Genomic DNA, 18,851 nt, shown 5'->3' with positions numbered 1-18,851 from the left:
ATAAAGTACTCCCTCCGTCCCCAAAATAAGTTCCTCTTTGGGGACGACACGAGTTTTAAGGAAAAGTGATAAAGTATATTGATAGTGGAGAAAAATATGTTATAATTAGTATTGGGAATGATGAAAAGGTGAAAATGTGTTATAATTAGTATTGAGAGTGGTGAAAAAGTGAAAAGTAAGAATAAATAAAGTATTATTAGTGGTGGGGTAGTTGTCCAAAAATGGAAAGAAAGAAAGAGAAACTTATTTGGGGGACGTCCCAAAAAGGAAAAAGAGAAACTTATTTCAGGGACGGAGGGAGTATAATATTTGCACTTTCATGATTTTATAAATGCATTGTAATTGTGTCCTTATGAGCTTCGAATCTAAGACTATGAAAGTATAAATATTTTTATATTAGATTCAAATGATTCATAATTTTTATATTACATGAAGTTTATAACTAATCCAATAGAAAAGGCAACCCTCAAATAAATGAATTGAACCAGAGGTTGTATATAATTTTAAGATTGCAAAGTTTTCTTAGATTGGATGTATATAATCTCTTTGATTGGATGTGTTTACAAAGTTGTCGCTAAAATTCTGGCCAAGAGATTAGCTAAAGTGATCGGTAAAGTGATTTTGGAGAATCAAAGTGCCTTCATGGGCGACAAGCAAATTCTTGATAGAATTTTAGTGCTGAACGAATCTATGGACTTTCTCAAGAGGGAAGATGTTAGCTGCATGATTTTCAAAGTAGATTTTGAAAAGGCCTGTGATTCGATTTTGTGGGATTACATTGATGAAATGTTGGAAAGTATGAACTTCAGTTGGAAATGGTGATCGTGGATTAAAGCTTGCCTTTCTTCAGCTACCATGTCAATTCATGTTAATGGTAGTCCTTCTGGAGAGTTTGCTTTGCAACGGGGAATCAGACAAGGGTATCCTCTCTCTCCCTTGCTTTTTCTTATTGCGGCTGAAGGTTTTAATTGCCTTATGCAAAGGGCTATTTCCCTGAATTTGTACGAGGGAGTTTTTATCAGGAAAGACAAGGTTCTGGTGAGCCACTTGCAATATGCCGATGATACCATTATCATTGGTAAAGCGACACAAAGTAATGCTATGCTAATAAAAGGGATACTACGACTCTTTGAAATATCATCAGGTCTTCGCGTCAACTTCTCGAAGATCTCCATTCATGGCATTAATGTTGAGCCCAATATTACGTCTACCTTAGCAGAGATTATTAGCTGCAAAATTGGTAGGCTGCCATTTCAGTACTTGGGCCTCCCTATTGGCTCAAATCATAGAAAGAAAGCGGTGTGGGAGAAAGTTGAAGAGAGGTTGCAGAAGAGGTTAACAGGTTGGGAGAACAGATGTCTCTCCTTTGGTGGTCGGATCATCCTCTTGAACTCGGTCTTAGCTGTTCTTCCTCTTTACTACATGTCTTTCTTCAAAGCCGTTGTGAGCGTTATCAAGTCTTTAACCAAATTGCAGCGGGATATTCTCTGGGGTGGTGGGAAGGGGGATAGAAGAAAAATCAGCTGGGTGAGTTGGGATAAAGTTTGTAGAAGTAAGGTGGATGGAGGTCTCGGGGTCAGAAACTTAAAAAACTTCAATCATGCCCTCCGTTGTAAGTGGGTGTGGAGATGGATTAATAATCCGAATGCATTGTGGGCGAGGGTCCTTAAGTCCATTTATGGGAACAGTCTGGGGGGATTTAGGAGAAGGGTTTCGGTTAACACTGAGTCTTTTTGGTGGAGAGATTTGAGAGGTCTTCTGAGTGGTCTAGAGGGTAAGGTGTTTTTTGAGAGCCTTAATTTCTCTCTTGGTCACGGGATGTCCACAATCTTTTGGGAAGATCCTTGGGTTGGGAGCGGGATTCCTTTGAGGATTAGGTTTAGGAAGTTATTTGCTTTAACTGATCAAAAAGATTGTAAGGTTGGAGAGATGGGATTTGCTAAAGAGGGGGTCTGGTGTTGGGAGTTTTCTTGGGCAAGGGTGTTTAATTTTGGTGAATTTGTTGAATTCCTTAAATTTTGGTATTTGTTGTGCAGTGTGTCTATTGATCAATCAAAGGTCGATTCTCTGGAGTGGATTGGGTCCAAATCCGGCAGGTTCGCAACTAAAGAGATGTATGATCATTTACACAAAGAATCATCATCCAAGGAGAGTGATACATCAGCTTTTCAATGGATTTGGACTAAGTTCGTTCCTAGTAAAGTGTCAGCCTTCATCTGGAAAGCAGTCCAAGATAGAATTCTCACAAGGTCTAACCTTTTGAAGAGAGCGATTGAAGTTGAAGACGTTGACCGTGGCTATCCGTTTTGTCCGGCGCCGGAGGAGACATCCAACCACATCATTCTCTCCTATCCTTTTGTTGTTGCTATCTGGAAAAAAGTATGAGATTGGTTACAGATTCCCTACTTATCTACATCTTCCATTCTCGATCATTTCTTCGAATTCATCAGCTTGGGCAAGAACAAAACCAGCAAGCTATTTTACAACTGCATTTGACAATGTGTGTGTTGGACGGTGTGGAAAGTTAGGAACGCGAGCATTTTCAAGAATGGAACCCCAGATGTTGCTAAAGTTGTGGAAGAGATCTTTTTGTTTACATGGAAATGGATTAAGGCTAGATATGAGCGCTTTTGCTTCTCCTTGCATGACTAGATACTTGACCCTGCTCATGCTTCTCATAGTGGTGTCTCTCTGATTGTGGTGGTGCCTTCCGTTTGCGCCGTGCTGTGTATTTTGTGATCGAACTTGAGTACTTCTTGTACTCTTTTGGTTTTAATAATTTTTTTTTTACTTTAAAAAAAAAACAAGATTGCATGTTATTGCGTTTTCATATGCCTCATTTTACGAGGCTTCTTTGCGATGTGTCGAGTCATAAAAAGCGCTAAAGTGATATCGTATTGGGAGAGAATCAATAGATTCATTTAAAAATTTACTTTTACCACTTATAAGTTATTTAAAAGTTTATTTTATTTTCAAAAAAATTGCCAACCCCTAAATAATTTATAAATTATTTTTAGAAAATTATAAACTCAGGCGAACACAACCTTAATCTTTGCAAAATCAACTAAAAATGCTTTGAAGGCATAAAAACTCGGTCAAAAACATGAGTAATAGTTGTATTAAAAAAAGTAATAATGTGGGTAAAAAACCTAGAAGAGAATTTTATTTTCTTTTCCCTTTTATATTTTCTCTCGTAGAAGACACAGAAACGTAGGTGGGGGAAGGGAGGTAGTAATACTCTATTTTCACAATTGTGATTTTGGTTTCCGATCGGAAACCAAACCCCATTTTTTGGAATTTGTTTACGATCATCATCTCGATTCAATTTTTGTTTTATTTTTTTTCAATTTTTTTCTGAGACATAGATTAGTCAGGTCGAATAATTTGTTGATTTTTAGCCCTTCGAGAAATTGGATTCGCATACTGTTGTGTTGTTTGAGGAGCTTGATTTCCTAAAAGCATCGAAAAAGCGGCGACAGTTAAGGTACAGGAACCCTAAATTTTGATTTGGATGGCAGCGGCGTCGAAGTCTCCTTCTACGCTTGTTCAAGCTCATAATTCTCGCCAGTCCCGGCGGCCCTCGGCGGCGCGTGGCGTGCATTCGCCTCCTCATCAAATTGTCGATCAGGAACAGTCTGTAACTTCATGTCTTACTATCCCTCACAGCAAAATAGTGGATGCATTTAATTCTTTGGTTGCATATGAATCTGCTACTGGCGTGGATGATCAGGTCGAAAACAGTGAAAATGGTGGCGCGGCGAAGAAGCCGGTCTGGAACAAGCCTTCCAGTGGGGCTGCTGCGGTGGCTGCGGAGGTTGGTACGGTGATGGGGGCGGAGGCTTGGCCTGCTCTATCGGACACTGCTCGCGGATCCCCCAAATCTCCGTTAGTTTCATCAAATGGATCAATTATTATACCAGAGGTTTCATTATCTCAATTTTATGTTTCTGTTGTTTACACTGATATTGCCTTTCTTGTTCCTTTTATGTGGCCTAAAATGCTCGTTTTATTCAGATATTAACGTGTTACTTTATGTGTTTAATTTGGAATATTATGATTTTTTCTTCATTTGCGGGAAATATTTTATCTATAGAATCTATAATTCTTTCATAGGGAGTACTACCAGGCTCTTTGTCTCCTAGAAAAGGACCGGACACTAGCATCTCTACTCAAATTCACATGGCTCCTGGTGGCCAGAGGTCTACGAAGAGTGGCGGTGACAGTCCGAACCACAACAGAATGGCGGCTAATGGCAGCCTATCTCAGGCTCCGTCTATGCTAGGAGCTTTTGCTGAATCACAACAGCAGAATGCTGGAAATTCTGTTACTTCTGCTCGGGAATATAATAAGGAAGAAGCAGCACATTGGGTCTCTGGGCAGAGAGGAAGATCATTTGGTGGTAATGAGCTGCATGCACAGCATGGTCCTTTTAGGGGTAACAGTGGGCCACAAGCTCGACCTGATGGTTCTTACCATCATAGACACGGTGGAAGGCGTGATCATCATCGCAGGGAAAGCTTTGGATCTCAAAAGAGAGATGGTTCTAGGCCCTTTGTACGTGGGCCAGCTCCAAATCGACCTTTTCTACCTCCCCCTCGTCCTCCAGTACTTACGCGACCTTTTGTAAATCCCATGGTTTACCATGGTATGTTTGCTGCTATTGTGATAGTGTTTCGTTTTCATGTTGCTTCATTTCAGCTGATGTTTTGATGAATCTTGCAGAGATGCCACAGGTATACTTCGTCCCTGGCCCCCACCTAGATTCACCCAGGCCCATGCCTATGGTCTCATATTCGCCAATGTTGTTTCCTATGCCCGATCCTCACTTACTTAACAAGATCTTGAACCAGATAGACTATTATTTTAGGTATTTGTTACTTGTGTTTAGCTTTCATTACTTGGTTTCTACTAAGTGGAGCCTCTTATCTCTTTTTCTCACTATTGCCTTGTAGTGATGAGAACCTGGTGACAGACACATATTTGCGCAGTATGATGGATGGTGAAGGATGGGTGTCTGTTAAGGAAATAGCTCGGTTCCAGAAAGTAAGCTAGTGAAACTGTGCCTTACACCATATTATTATTAGTCTTCAGTCTATGCCCCTCTTGTGGTGTTAACCTATATTGTGTCTTACCTGCAATAAATTTGCAATACATATTGACTGTGGAGTTTTTTCTATGGACATTGAATAGGGGTGAATATACTTGGGGTGCGTTCTCTTTGGTTGCAAAATATCATGGGAAAATAAGGGATAAACAAAATTTCACCCTTTAAATCCTTCCAATCTTTTCCCTCATTTCCTACTTGACCCTTACTCATTCTTCCTTTTCACTATAAAGGAGGGATAATATTATCCCTCCAAAAATGGTGTGATAATATTATCTCACCTTTGTAGTGAAAATGAGGAATAAGTAAGGGTCAAGTAGGAAATGAGGGAAAAGAAATGAAGGATTTAAAGGGTGAAATTTTGATTATCCCTCATTTTCCCATGATAAATTTACAACCAAAGAAATGAAGGATTTAAAGGGTGGATGTCTGTGGCTGTGTTATTGAGATTGCTATTGTTCCTTAGACCTATTGCCAGCCCTGACCCCTGTCATGGCTGGTCTCTGATGAACAGCCAGAATAAATGAAATTTAGGGTGTAAAGGATTGAATCGTGATCCAAAATTAACAAATGTTAATTCAAAGGTTGAAAACATGTTGGAGAAACTTTTCAGTATATTCATTTACCGATGAAAGCACCTATATATACACAAGAGTCCTAATTGAACTAGGAAAGCATTTACTTGCTCTACAGTTTATACCATATATATATACAAATCTAATTCAAAGGTGAATTGGTAGCTTTATCTTAGTCTAAATAGCTATCTGTGCCAATTTTGGCCTTATTTAGGTTGTCCTATCATATGGCTGAAAACACTTATTATTGATATGTAAATTACTTTAGAACACGACTTATTTGTACTCACTACCTGATATGAAATCTTATTGCGGTTTATGAACTAGGATGTTTGGATATATATATATATATATATATATATATATATATATATATATATATATATATATGCAATAGAAGAAATCATGAAAGAGTAGAGTGCTGTAACTTTTACTTGTGAAATTGAAGGGGTTCAATTTGATGTTTGAATTCTGGCAAAACTTCATGGTGAATAATATATTATTGAAAAAGTTGTGACACATGTGAAACCTTAACTATTTACTCTGATTCTTCTACAAATTGGTTTTTGGATGATTAGATAAAAATGTGAATAAGATACTTTTGGTTCTTAAAAATTAAGATTATTTATTCTTAAAGAAAATAAAACTAACTACCTAGAAATATGGTAACTTATAAATATCTGTCTTTGGGATAGTATTTTGTAATAATATATTAGAATTCTGGTATGCCCTAAACAAGAGTACTCTTTTGCAGCTTCACTTCCATAATTGCTGAATTTTAGAACAGAAGAACTTTTTTCCAGACTGACTTTATTTGGGAGGCAAAGTGGAGGAAGTCTGTTTTACTTATGTGGCTTATAGTCTCGAACTCTCGATTATATTTCAATGGATTATGGTAATTTCATTGTGATGCTGGAAGTTATGGTGTCCTTAGATCTTACCAACTATGGGATTATGTTGCATCACACTTTTATTTTATTGATTCACAATGTCTGAATTTGCTAGCTATTCATAAGCTCACTACTATGCTCGTGTTTTTTTATGCTTCTCAGTTGTTATTCTTGTCTGATGGGATGGTTTTTAGCATTTGCTGTAAATTTCGGTGTATGTTTTGTCAATTTTACAGGTCGAGCAGATGACAGACAATATTCACCTTATACTAGATGCCATGCAAGCTTCCAATGTAGTGGAAGTGAAGGTAAAATATATGACCTTTTGTCTTTATCTGAGTGTAGTTTTATCTACTACAACTAACATACTAATACTATATATACAGTTTAGTATGGATCATATTTTCTTAGAGGTGGTTTAAGTCTGTGAGATCAATCTTTCTTTGTATAATCTTTTGGATCTTATTTTCTTATCCTAGTATCATTCATTTTTAGTATGTCACTAATTCTGGGAGGGTCGACTGCTATTATTGATATATTGTCACCTAAACAATCTTTGTTTGTTGGTAATGCTGGTTTTCCCCCTATCCTTTTGCCTTGCAGGGCGATAAAGTGAGGCGCAGAAGTGATTGGGTTAAATGGTTGATGCCCCCTATTCAATATTCCACCTCAAAAAGTCCCTCAGATTCTAGTCAGGATAATCTTGCAGCACATATCAACAGTGTATCATTGCGTGAAAAATCTGCCAACTAGAGTCATGCTCTGCTTAACGTCATCTGGGATCTTGAACGTGCTCAAACTGTGTACCGTGCATTTATTTTCGATGCATTTGAACGGAAAACAACCCTTATGTCTCACGACTCTCACCTCCCTCTTGGAACAATTTTTTATTTTTTATTGGAGAAAACAGGAAAGAACCTGTCAGCTTATGCCGTGACTATTATCTTAAGCAGTGGGTACATTTGATTTTGGTCACAAATGTGTGACGGAATGATGTCTCTCTTCTTACAAACAGAGGCTTCACTTCTTGGTGAATCACAAAAAAAGAGAGAAGAATTGATAGAAATTATTTTTAGTAGGAAATTGAGACTTATAACCTGATTATCTTCAGGTTCAATTTTTGGTTTTCATCGAGTGTTTTAGTTTTTAATTTTCTTCTTGTCTAGCTTTATAATTTCTCATGTTATGTATTTATCGAGTATGAGTTGACTACGGTATGTACAAGATAATTCTAATTTGTTAACCATTGCTTGGGTTTGTCGAAGGTTTTTTATCTCCCTCCATAGACAAATTCTCCTGAGAAATATTTTGCATTTTTTTATGGGAATGCAATTTGATTCTTCCCGTTGGATTTGATGTGATTTATGAGTATATACGTATAGGATGTATTACAGTGAGATTGCTAATGAGGTAGTACTCCCTCCGTCCCACCGAAAGTGGTGCGTATTCCTTTTGGGGCTGTCCCACCGAAAGTGGTCCATTTCATTTTTTGGTAATAATTTTACACTACAAACAATATGGCCCCACACACATTTACACACCTTTACATTACAATCTTATTCTCCTTAAATCACGTGCCCAAAAGAAATGCATCACTTTCGGCTCATTAAATCACGTGTCCAAAAGAAATGCATCACTTTCGGTGGGACGGAGGGAGTATATATTATATCGATATTAAAAAAATTATAAAATTTCAGTTCCCTCCAAAATTCGATCGGGGTAAAAAAATTTGCCCTCTAGATAAATACTAATCATAGGATACATGAAATCAACACCCACAAATTAATTTAAGATCTCACCCCATATAGGGGATCTCATTATAACGCTCTCCTATATATGTGTGTGTGTGTGTGTGGGCACCAAGATTGTAACATGTGCCAAGGAGCTTCCAAAGCCTACCAAGATAAAATCTGTATAGGGTAAAGTCGAAATATAACTTTCAGATATAAAAAAAAATATTTTTTTTGTTGATTTTCTTTTGATTTTTAAAACATATATGTTTTTCATGCATAAAGTTTTACACAAAAATACATAATCTTACATACAAAAAATACATTAAATTGTAAAAAAAAAAATACTATATAAATGTTTTTTTAAGGATATAATCTAAAATTCATGATATATTGATATCTAAAAATCAACGTTTATATACAATATAGGTTATTTTAACTTAAGGAAATAAAATATTCGAAAGGTATAAGATTGAATGAATTGTCCCTTTCTTAATTATTGCCAGAGGATGATTATGGAAACTACATATTCAATTAAAATTTGATTATTTCCTTAGTTTATGGAAATGTGTAAAATGACAAAAAAAATGTCCAATTATATACTCGATATTATGTATATAAGGCAATCACCTAATAAAAAACGCAAAAGATTGCGTGCATCGTATAAGGCGGGTTTGCCCGACCCGCGCTCCATCACCCTAAACTCGAATCTTCCTCCTTTTTTTCTCTCTCAAGCATCGATCACTCTCTCTTTCTCAATCTGACCGACAGCACGTGATAAGGCTAAACTCACGAGCTCTTCGAGTGAGCACAAACTCCAGAATACAGATAGAGAAAACTTAGGAGGAGAGACAACAATCTCAATATTCATTCAAGATAATAGAGAAAACAAGGAAACATCCTATATATTTTCAACGGCCTTCTGGGAAAAGTAGAAACAGACACCTAGGGATTGAGCGACACAGTATCAGATTTTCTAACAAACAGGGATCACCGAATCAGCTTTCTCTACCCCACTACATAGTCCTTCAGCCAAAGGGGTTGCTGGGATACTCGTTTGGGCTTCTTCCCTTCTTGGGGCTTCTCTGGTTGGGCCGCAAAGTCACGCTCAGCAATTGGGCCTTGGGATGTAACATTCCCCACCGCTTCTGCAATCACCTTGTCCTCAAGGTGAAATTGAGGATAGGCGTTGCGAAAGTCTTCCAAATCCTCCCAAGTAGCATTCTCAGGAGGTTCTCCAAACCATTGAACCAACACTTGATGACGCGGTACGTCCTTGCTCAAGACGCGGCGTTGGGAGCAGATGGCTAACGGAACGGCGACCGGATGAGAATCGCGCGATTCTGGTGGAAGATCACAGGGAACTTCTGAGTTGTCACCCTTGTAGGGCTTGAGTGCTGACACGTGGAACACCGGGTGGATGCGGCTGGTGGGAGGCAATTCGAGGCGATACGCCACTGGACCAACCTGCTCCGATATGGTGAAGGGGCCATAGTACCTGCGTGCTAGTTTGGGCGCTACTCGGCCAAAAACTGAGGTTTGTCGGGTATGGCTGTAGACGCACCAGGACAGAGTCGCCGACGTTAAACTCGAGCTCGTGACGGCGTCAATCACTATTCTACTTTATGTGGGCCTGCGTTTGGCGAAGAGTGATTTTCAGCTGATGTAATAATTGATCTCGTTCCAAGAGAAGATCCTCGACAGCTTGAATCTTCGATGCTCCCCGGACATAAGGCGGAATGGTCGGTGGCAGTCGCCCATAAAGCGCTTGAATCGCTCATAAAGCGCTTGAAATGGGGTCATGCGAATGCTGGAACAATATTGTAAGAAAACTCTGCCCAGCTCAAGTATTGCGCCCAAGATGTTGGCTTCAGGTGAGCGAACGAACGGAGGTACTGCTCGAGGCCGCGATTGACCACCTCCGTCTGACCGTCCGTATGCGGGTGGTAAGCGGTACTATGATGCAACGTAGTTCCCGACAGTTGAAAAAGCTTGTGCCAGAATTTACTTAAGAACAAAGGGTCGCGATCGGAGATGGTTGAAGCTGGAAATCCATGATACTTGACAACCATTTCTATAAAGAGAGCAGCTACGGATGTAGCAGTAAAGTGTGCCGGCAATGGTCCAAAATGGGCGGACTTAGTGAGACGATCAACCACAACAAAAATCGTAGTGAAGTGGCGGCTCGGAGGGAGGCCCGTGATGAAATCCATAGTGATGTCTTCCCAAACTTGATTTGGTGTAGGGAGAGGTTGAAGCAACCCTGCTGGAGGTAGGGTTGAGTACTTAGTGTGTTGGCACGTGATGCAGGACGCCACATATTTCTCTACTGCAACTCGCATCCGAGGCCAAAAAAATGTTGTAGCTAAACGAACTAGAGTGCGCTTCACTCCTCCGTGACCAGCAGTGGGAGTGGCATAGGCTTCGTGGAGAAGGCGAGGAATGAGAGAAGACTCGGGGCTGATGTAGAATCGATTGCGGAATAGCAGAATTCCATTGCGGACCGTAAAGTGGGAATTCAGCTTTTGAGCCTCAAATTACTCGTGGAGGGCGATGAGATCAGGCTTTGTAGAGTTTTCCAAGCGAATGATGTCACGGAGTTTAGACATGGGCATGCTGGCGAAGGTTAGCGCAAGTAACTGTGGTGAAGGCTCGCTTTGATCCTCCGGCAGTCGAGATAGAGCGTCGACTGCGCGGTTGGAACTGCCCGAGCGATACTCAATCCGAAAATGAAATCCCAGCAGCTTACTGACATATCGCTGCTGTTCCGGGGTTTGGATCGTCTGTTGCAAGAGCTCTCGAATACTCTTGTGATCCGTTCGAACCACGAAGAATCTCCCCAGCAGGTATTGCCTACCCCATATTATTTCCTAAAATAGAAGCGAGCCATTATCGGTGGGACAACCCGCCATCAATAGCGGGACAAAGGGAGTAATAAAAAGTAATTATTATTATGAAGAAGTGTAATGCTTTTGAAACATTACATTTCTTCACAATAATGTTTATTTTTATTCATAAGAACTTTTACTTTTAGTTATTTGCTCAAGTAATAATTTTTGTAAGTAAAAGTAATTATTGGTGTGAAGATTAGTAATGTTATTTTCACACGTTAATACTTTTATTCGTAACTATTTGGCCAAGTAATTATTGTCGTAACAAAAAGTAATTATTGTTACAATGCAATGTAATATTAGGGCTGAGCAAAATCGAACCGGAATCGCCAAACCAAACCAAAAATAACGGTTTGGTTCGATTTTTATGTATGAAACGGTTCGGTTCGGTTTGAAATTAAAACAACCAAACCATTTCGGTTCGGGTTCAGGTTTGAAAAAACGGTGCGGTTTTCAACCCAAACCCGCCCGAATTAAATATTATTAATAAATTATTAAATATATATTTTTTAAATAAATAATTATTAAATAATTAAAACTTAAATTCATGTTTTAGGGTTTTACACTTTAGTACTTTACACATATTAGATTATAATTGTATCATCTAGAATTAAATATTATTAATAATTTATTAAATATATATTTTTAAATAAATAAAATAAAATAAAATAAAATGGTTTATGCCAAACCGAACCGAAAATTTACGGATCAGTTTGGTTCGGTTTCGGCCATCTAAACGGTTTGGTTTGGTTTCGAATTTCATGGGCGGTTTGGGTTCGATTTGTTTTGGTATGGTTCGGTTTTGACCCGAACCGCCCGAATGCTCACCCCTATGTAATATTTCTAAATTATCACATTTGTTCACGATAATTGTTACTTTTATTCATGAGAATTTATTACTTTTATTCGGATTGGCTAATGTCGTTGTCTTCATTGGAAGTGTAGTAAAGGATGAGAGGTGTGTAAGAAGCTGAAATCCTCTCATCAATGAAAGAGAGCTTGAAATCTCTGATATGGGAAGGGGTCACTGAAGAAGGCTTTATTACTTGTGTGGATACTATTTCAATCTTCATTTTGGGTGAGTATTGGAGGAGAAGGAAAGATATTGATTGGTTCAATGTTGGGGAAATATGAGACCATAAATTTGTGTAAAATATTTAAGTGTTGTTGTCAATGTGTGCAGTGCAGTTAATTAGAGGGGGGTGAGATTTTTTATTGTAGTTATAAGAAGCTTGCCTTATTGTGTTTGTGCATAGCCAGATTTAAGATCTGGAGCTTTGCATATATGTATGTATTTTTATTAATTTGACGAAGTAAACATTATCATAATAAAAAGTAATTATTGATATGCACAAATGTAATATTTTAAAATTATTTCATTTGTTGTAATTATTATTGTAACAAAAAGTAATCATTATTTTAATAAAAAGTAGTAAAAAACATAAAGAGACGTAACCCAAAAGTGACTACATTCAAGGAGAAACAAAAAACAGACCAGACAAAAACATAAAGAGACGTAATCGAAAAGTGACTACATCCAGAAGACAAAGGAAACGAAATCAAACAGGAAACAGACCAAAGCAAACTAACTATCAAAATGAAAACTGAATCTAAAGTTAAGATAACCAAGCTGATTCATCCGAACTAGAGCAAGAAACTGCCAAGGAGCAGAAGTGTAATCAAAAGTAATCAACGTATGGACCTGATACCCTCTCATCTCCATAAAATCAGTAGGTCGGTTTCCCTCGCGGGGGGTGTGAGTGAAACGGACTCGCTGAAGTTGGGTAAGCAATCAGATCCAAGCAATAATATGACGAATACTAGCATGACCGTGACGCCCAGCAGACATGAGCAACACGATCACCGCCGCATCCATCTCAACCCAGATATAAATAGAAAAGGTGATAGTCAACCTAATACCCTCGAGCATGGCAACTAACTCAGTATCAAAACTGGAAGTAGCATCGCAGGGGGTACAGAAGGCAACAATGAGGGTTCCAGTATGATCACGAACCACTTCTCCACTAGCACCTCACTGTGTGTGTGAATTGAAGGAACCATCAGTGTTCAGCTTCACTCAAGGAGACTCCGGAGGGATCCAGAGAACCAAAGTGGACCGAAGCGTCCGGCTCATGGGAGGAGCTGAGGGCATGAAATCAACCGGGGGGTACAACCACGCTAATGAGAGACAGTAAATTTCCCCGCTGCAGCGAGCAGCCAAAGATGTCGAAAAACCTACCAAATCATATGAGAAGCACATAAAGATGTAGTCTTGTGCTTACGGCTATTCCTTTCAATTCAAAGAAACCACATAACCAAAAAGAAATGTGCCTCTTATCCTCTCGCAGGAAGGCGCGCCGCCAGTGACCTAGTCTACGTGCAATATCAATGCTCATGTGATAATAGATTCTTGAATGTTACTCTCATTTAACTTGTGCACTTTGCATACCGAGTGAATTAAAGATACACATTTAACCAAAATAATACTCCATATGGCTTTTAAGCTCTTAAAAACAGCTATATAAGGACTACTCCTAGTCCTCCGGACCAGGAAATCATTCAGCTCAAGGAACTTGTGACAAGAGATCAGGGGCGAGGACCTCTTCCTCCCTCCCTTCGCTTCCAATTCTCCTCATGGGTAGCTTGACTAGTTAAGCAAAGCAACTAGTCAAGGTACCTCCCAGTATGGAGCCATCGTCGCTTCGGTCGGTCGTTGTCAGCTTGGAGATTTCTTTTACTTTATAAGTCTCCGCTATAGTGACCAGTAGCAGGTTTTAGTTCACACTGGTATATAGCGACCACTGCCTTCTTGTCCCCTGGTAGGATCTTATCGAATATCCGTATGCACACTTGAAGAAAACCCGCTCTAACCGATGCTATACGGGACCTTGCCAGGAGGTTCAGTGATCACTTAAGATATTTCCAAAATTGACTCTAAACAACCGAAGGGAGTGATGGACTATCGGGTGATAGGCCAGAACGATATAGAGTAGTAGAGTAGTGTAGCTAGTCCTTAGTTGTTGCTTGTAGCTAACCCTAAGTCCGTACTCCAAAAAGGGAGGGTTGGGGTTAGCGGCTACTAGAGTTAATCCAGATCAATTATAAATCTGATCAACATATATATACACAGACACATTCAACTATAAGCACATGGCCCCTAATAAAATTTGTGGTTTTAACTAATGACAATTTGTCGGGTAATGTTCTAGAAAATATTGTTTTGCCCTAACATTGTTTCATAACATTGTTTTAGCTATATTAATTAATAATGTATTTTCTTGCTCGTTATTCTTATAGACAAAACCCTTTTTAATCCAGTATATATTGGATTGAACCTAGATACAATAGCTCAAAAAAATTGTAAGCTTATTTGTTTGATAGTATGAGATAAGCTTGATATATTTGGTTAGATGAATTACATTATATATAGTATGTTATGTATAAAAATTTTAATAGAAGAATGAAATTATGGTAATTTAATATTTTAATATGTAGTATAACTGATCCCATTTTGTAGATAGTACCAAAATTCCACAAATTTTGTATCACACATATTGGGGCCTTGTTTTTATAAGGGATCTTATATTATGAAACAAATAAGATATTAGAGTATCATATGTGTATTATATACAATTATCACCTAGCTATAACAACATATTTAACTGAAGAGATAATGAAATAAATCAATATGAATTATTAATGGGAAAACATGGTAAAGAAAATAGTCATTCACTTATTTAATTTCCAACCTAACATATCAATTATAATCAATGACAATGATTTTCTCCCTTTGCCGTTCACTAATTCTATTCTTTATAACCAAACACCCTTAAATAAATTATAATCATATATAGCAAGGTTTCACGTTGTAAATCATATTTGAGATTACCTACTTATTGTTGCAAGCTAGCGAGAGATTGTGACTAAACAAACTCATAATTCGAATTTCGCTAATATTGTGTTTAAGTTCATTAAAAATAAAGTAAATAAAATTAAAGACTAATTATTTGATGTGACCTAGTAGCTAGTGCCTAGTGGTGTGATCTAGGTGATGTTGTGAGTTAAATTGCTATGAGTTTAAATTTCATAAATAATTGTGTTAAGATCGAGATTATTATGACTATAAAACATGAGTTTAAAAACCGGTCAACCGTTAACTATTTTTGTACGATACTTACTAGCTTTAGTGAATTTATCGCTCATGTGTGATTTATCGACATTACACAAATTTTTTTTTATCAAGATTGCGCCTAAATATAATTACCATCACACCTAATTAGTGATATGAGGGAGTTTAGATTTTTTTTATTTTTTATTTTTTTTAAGTTGTAAATCGTAATTGTCGACGATTGATTGTATTTGTCCGTAAATACACGAATTTAGATCAAATTTTAGTTTTGCACGTGAATTTTAAATTGCATATGGCTAAAATTCTGATTTTTGCACATTATATTTGAATGGTTGCTATCTGATTGTATCCATGGCTATGATTGCTATCATACACATGCGTGTCTGCTCGAGCTGGACCATGCATGTATTTCAGGTATACTAAGGGGACGAAGAAGAAGGTAAGATGGATTTATAATTCATTTGTTTTATTTTAATTTAATACTGGAGTAATTTTATTTCATATATACAAATCAAGTAAATTAAATAAATTGAAATGCTTAAATTATATATAAAATTCACATATTTAGAGCTATTGACCCTATCATGAATAATATAGTGAGTCGTTTTTCACAGAACTTCCTCTCTAGTCTTAAATCTTAATTTCTTGGTCGAATTTTCTTCTTCCTATATTTTGACCGACATTAATATTATTGGCACCAAAACCATTTGACTGAAAATGATCATTTTATCTGTACAATTTTGACCGAGACTAATTTTTTTTAGAAGACAAATATTATACTCCCTCCGTCCACTAATTGTTGGCCTACTTTCCTTTTTGGTCCGTCCACCAAAAAATATCATACCCATTTATAGTAAGTCTTTATAATTTTTTAATTAGTGGGTCCCAATAAACAATACACTTTTTCTCCACTCAACTAATAAACAATACACTTTGTGGGTCCCTTTCTCCACTCAACTAATAAACAATATATTTTGTGGGTCCCTTTCTCCACTCACTACACTTTTTCTTAAAATCCGTGTTTTGCCTCCTAGGCCAACAATTAGTGGACGGAGGTAGTATGATTTAAATCAACCAATTTTTTTTGTTTAATTCCATAGTTTATAAACACTCCCTCCAGTCCTATTACAAATGTCTCATTATTCAAAATGGGATGTCTCATTACAAATGTCACATTCCTTTTTGGCAATATATTATCTCTTTATACCTAATATTTAAATAATTTTTACCAATCCACTTTGTTTTCAAAAGTAATGAGATATTTGTAATGGGACAGAGAGAGAGTACAATTTTAGTTGCCCAAGTAAATTTTACATACGATAATTATCAAAATATCTCGCACCACTTTTCCTCTTCACGCACATTTCTCATAAGCCATCGCACCAAGCTTTTCTATCTACTCTTCTTCGCCGAGAACGAAGGCATCATCTCGCTGGACTCAGTTGACGAAGCAACGACTTGGAGAGCCATTCGTGAACTTGGCGCCCCACAGCCTCATATCTCTCTATCTCAAGCTTGCGGCGCTACTGTTGTGACAGTGGTAGCTTGTTAAAAATGGGAGTATGGGATGGCGATGATTTGTAAGGGAAAAAGATAAAAGAATAGAATAGAAGGTCAGAGAAATTGAGAGTGAAAGGGTGATTTCGGTAGCCAATCTCGTCAAAAACTGAAGGAGATGTGTTTTTTTTTTTTTTTTTTTTTTTTGGGTTTCTAACAATGGTTTTTTGCACAGAGGGACTGCAGAGAGGGATACTAAGGTGATGGTGTCGCGACGGTGGCTGGCGGCAACCCTCGTTGGACAACAAGTGATGGTGTCGCGGTGGTGGCTGGAAGCAACGTTCGCCGGATGACAAGAGCAGTGTTGCAAATTGGGAAGGGTTTTCTCTTAATTCAATTTAAAAATTAGTTAAACATGTGAGCCTTCTTCCTTTTCTTCCTAGTTTAACTTTTCTAAATACTTATTCCTAAAAGAAACGAGTCATTAATATTGGGACGGAGTGAGTAAATATTTCAACACCATCTTATTTTTTCATGATTTTGTAAGCAACAATCACTTTATAAAAATAACTCTATTATGATTTGTTATTATTAATATATAATCTTTCAACTTCATCTTTTCTCATTTTTCTCTAGCTAACTATGATTTTCTATCTTTAATTCACAATTTTTTCTATAACTTTTTTTTTTCTAATTATGTTTTCTCTCTCTAAATCATAGTATTCTTTCTAATTTTTTGAATTGTGTGAAAGAGGACTGAACCCTAGACATCTCTGTCGACACAACAAGTCTTCACCGCTTGATTGTCACAAAGGGAAATTCTTTCTGTATACAGAGTTACGTAACTCTGTAAGTTCAATTAGTTAAATATTTTAACAACTTATAAGCTATTGACATATTAAATTTTATAAGTTCCTAAAACATTTAGTGCATGTTTGGCATCTAAGTTTGGAAACAGTGTGATTAATAAAACCAAGTTAAAGAAAATGTGACATAGTTTATCTATTTATAAGTGTTTGGTAGCAAATTATAATTTTAACCTTATATTAATTTAAATAAGTTTATTTAAAAAAAAATTATCTATCATTTGCACCCTCACCCCACCGTTTGCCCCATTAAACCCCTCCCAACCCCACCGACAGCCCTTTTTCCCTCACACCCACAAACTCCATCTTCTTGTCGTCGACCACCACCCCTCCCCTCAAACTACATCTTCTTCAACCAATTCTTGCCGCCGACCACCACCCCATTTATCTCAAACTCCATCTTCTTCAACTAATTATTGTCTTCGTTCAATCTTTCTCAAGGTTACCCTTAGATGTAGTGAATGTTAAGATGGAAGTACATATCCTATCCTTGTAGTAAAAGTCGGTAGAAGCTGAAATTGAAATATTGACTGAAGAACCATGCATGCCATCAGAGCCCAAGGCGCCACTGTTGCCACCGCAAGTAACAACAAACAGATTGAAGGACCCACCATGGACCTCTCCATCATCGACAATAGTCAAATCCGCTAATTGTAGATTCTTTGGACTCTTAATCGCCTTTGAACCAAATGAGGCCAAGTTTTCGCAATCCCCCTTTTCATTCCACTCTATCTCCATAAAGTGGCTCATCAAACAACTCAATTAACAAGCTACATCATAAACTGAAACACTAGATTTGGAACTTAACAAATCAACACGATTAATACGCAGAAGAGAGAGAATGGTAACCTTGAGAAAGAAAAATGTTATCTGGCCTTCAGATTACTTATTCGAGGAGAATGACGAGATTATATTTCAAAGAGTAATAGAAAAACAAGGTCGAACCTTGTATAAATCACAGGTTGCCCATATTAATTGTATGGGGTACCAAACACCTAGATAAGATTAAATTATTCGTTTATCTTGCCTTATCACCCCTACCAAACATTGTCTACGGGCAATTGGTCAAATTTAGTATGGATCATACATGGACGGTAGTTGGAGTCAGCGATTCATAAGCATTTTAAAATAAGCTTAGCCCAATACCCTCTAAATCTTCAACCACTCAT

General features: G+C 37.5%; 1 protein-coding gene and 1 long non-coding RNA gene across 3 annotated transcripts; both read left to right on the top strand.

The window, feature by feature from the left end:
• Positions 1 to 3,145: 3,145 nt before the first annotated feature.
• LOC131023817 (la-related protein 1B-like) lies at positions 3,146 to 7,833 on the top strand. 2 transcript variants are annotated; one of them, XM_057953421.1, is made up of 7 exons: positions 3,495 to 3,633; positions 3,731 to 3,922; positions 4,114 to 4,645; positions 4,723 to 4,867; positions 4,953 to 5,043; positions 6,806 to 6,877; positions 7,173 to 7,833. In XM_057953421.1, the coding sequence occupies exons 2-7, from the start codon at positions 3,827 to 3,829 to the stop codon at positions 7,320 to 7,322; spliced, it is 1,086 nt and encodes a 361-aa protein (XP_057809404.1). In that variant the 5' UTR covers positions 3,495 to 3,633; positions 3,731 to 3,826; the 3' UTR covers positions 7,323 to 7,833. The 2 variants fall into 2 exon arrangements, with proteins under 2 accessions (XP_057809403.1, XP_057809404.1); XM_057953420.1 differs by having other exon boundaries at positions 3,146 to 3,922.
• Positions 7,834 to 16,494: 8,661 nt separating this feature from the next.
• On the top strand, positions 16,495 to 17,436 carry LOC131023816 (uncharacterized). The gene is made up of 2 exons (XR_009101532.1): positions 16,495 to 16,932; positions 17,052 to 17,436. It is a non-coding gene; the product is annotated as an uncharacterized LOC131023816 (long non-coding RNA).
• The last annotated feature ends 1,415 nt before the right edge of the window (positions 17,437 to 18,851 follow it).

The sequence above is a fragment of the Salvia miltiorrhiza genome, chromosome 4 (assembly GCF_028751815.1).
Source record: "Salvia miltiorrhiza cultivar Shanhuang (shh) chromosome 4, IMPLAD_Smil_shh, whole genome shotgun sequence".
NCBI lineage: Eukaryota > Viridiplantae > Streptophyta > Magnoliopsida > Lamiales > Lamiaceae > Salvia > Salvia miltiorrhiza.
The sequence above is the reverse complement of the archived record's forward strand: the minus strand, read 5'-3'. Positions and strand labels throughout refer to the sequence as shown.

What these genes read in the sequence shown, in the direction of transcription:
- LOC131023817 (XM_057953420.1), top strand. Translation starts at nt 3,512, where the DNA reads ATGGCAGCGGCGTCGAAGTCTCCTTCTACGCTTGTTCAAGCTCATAAT. An exon ending in GATCAATTATTATACCAGAG is followed by an intron (nt 3,923 to 4,113) that starts GTTTCATTATCT and finishes ATTCTTTCATAG; the next exon opens with GGAGTACTACCAGGCTCTTT. An exon ending in CAGATAGACTATTATTTTAG is followed by an intron (nt 4,868 to 4,952) that starts GTATTTGTTACT and finishes ATTGCCTTGTAG; the next exon opens with TGATGAGAACCTGGTGACAG.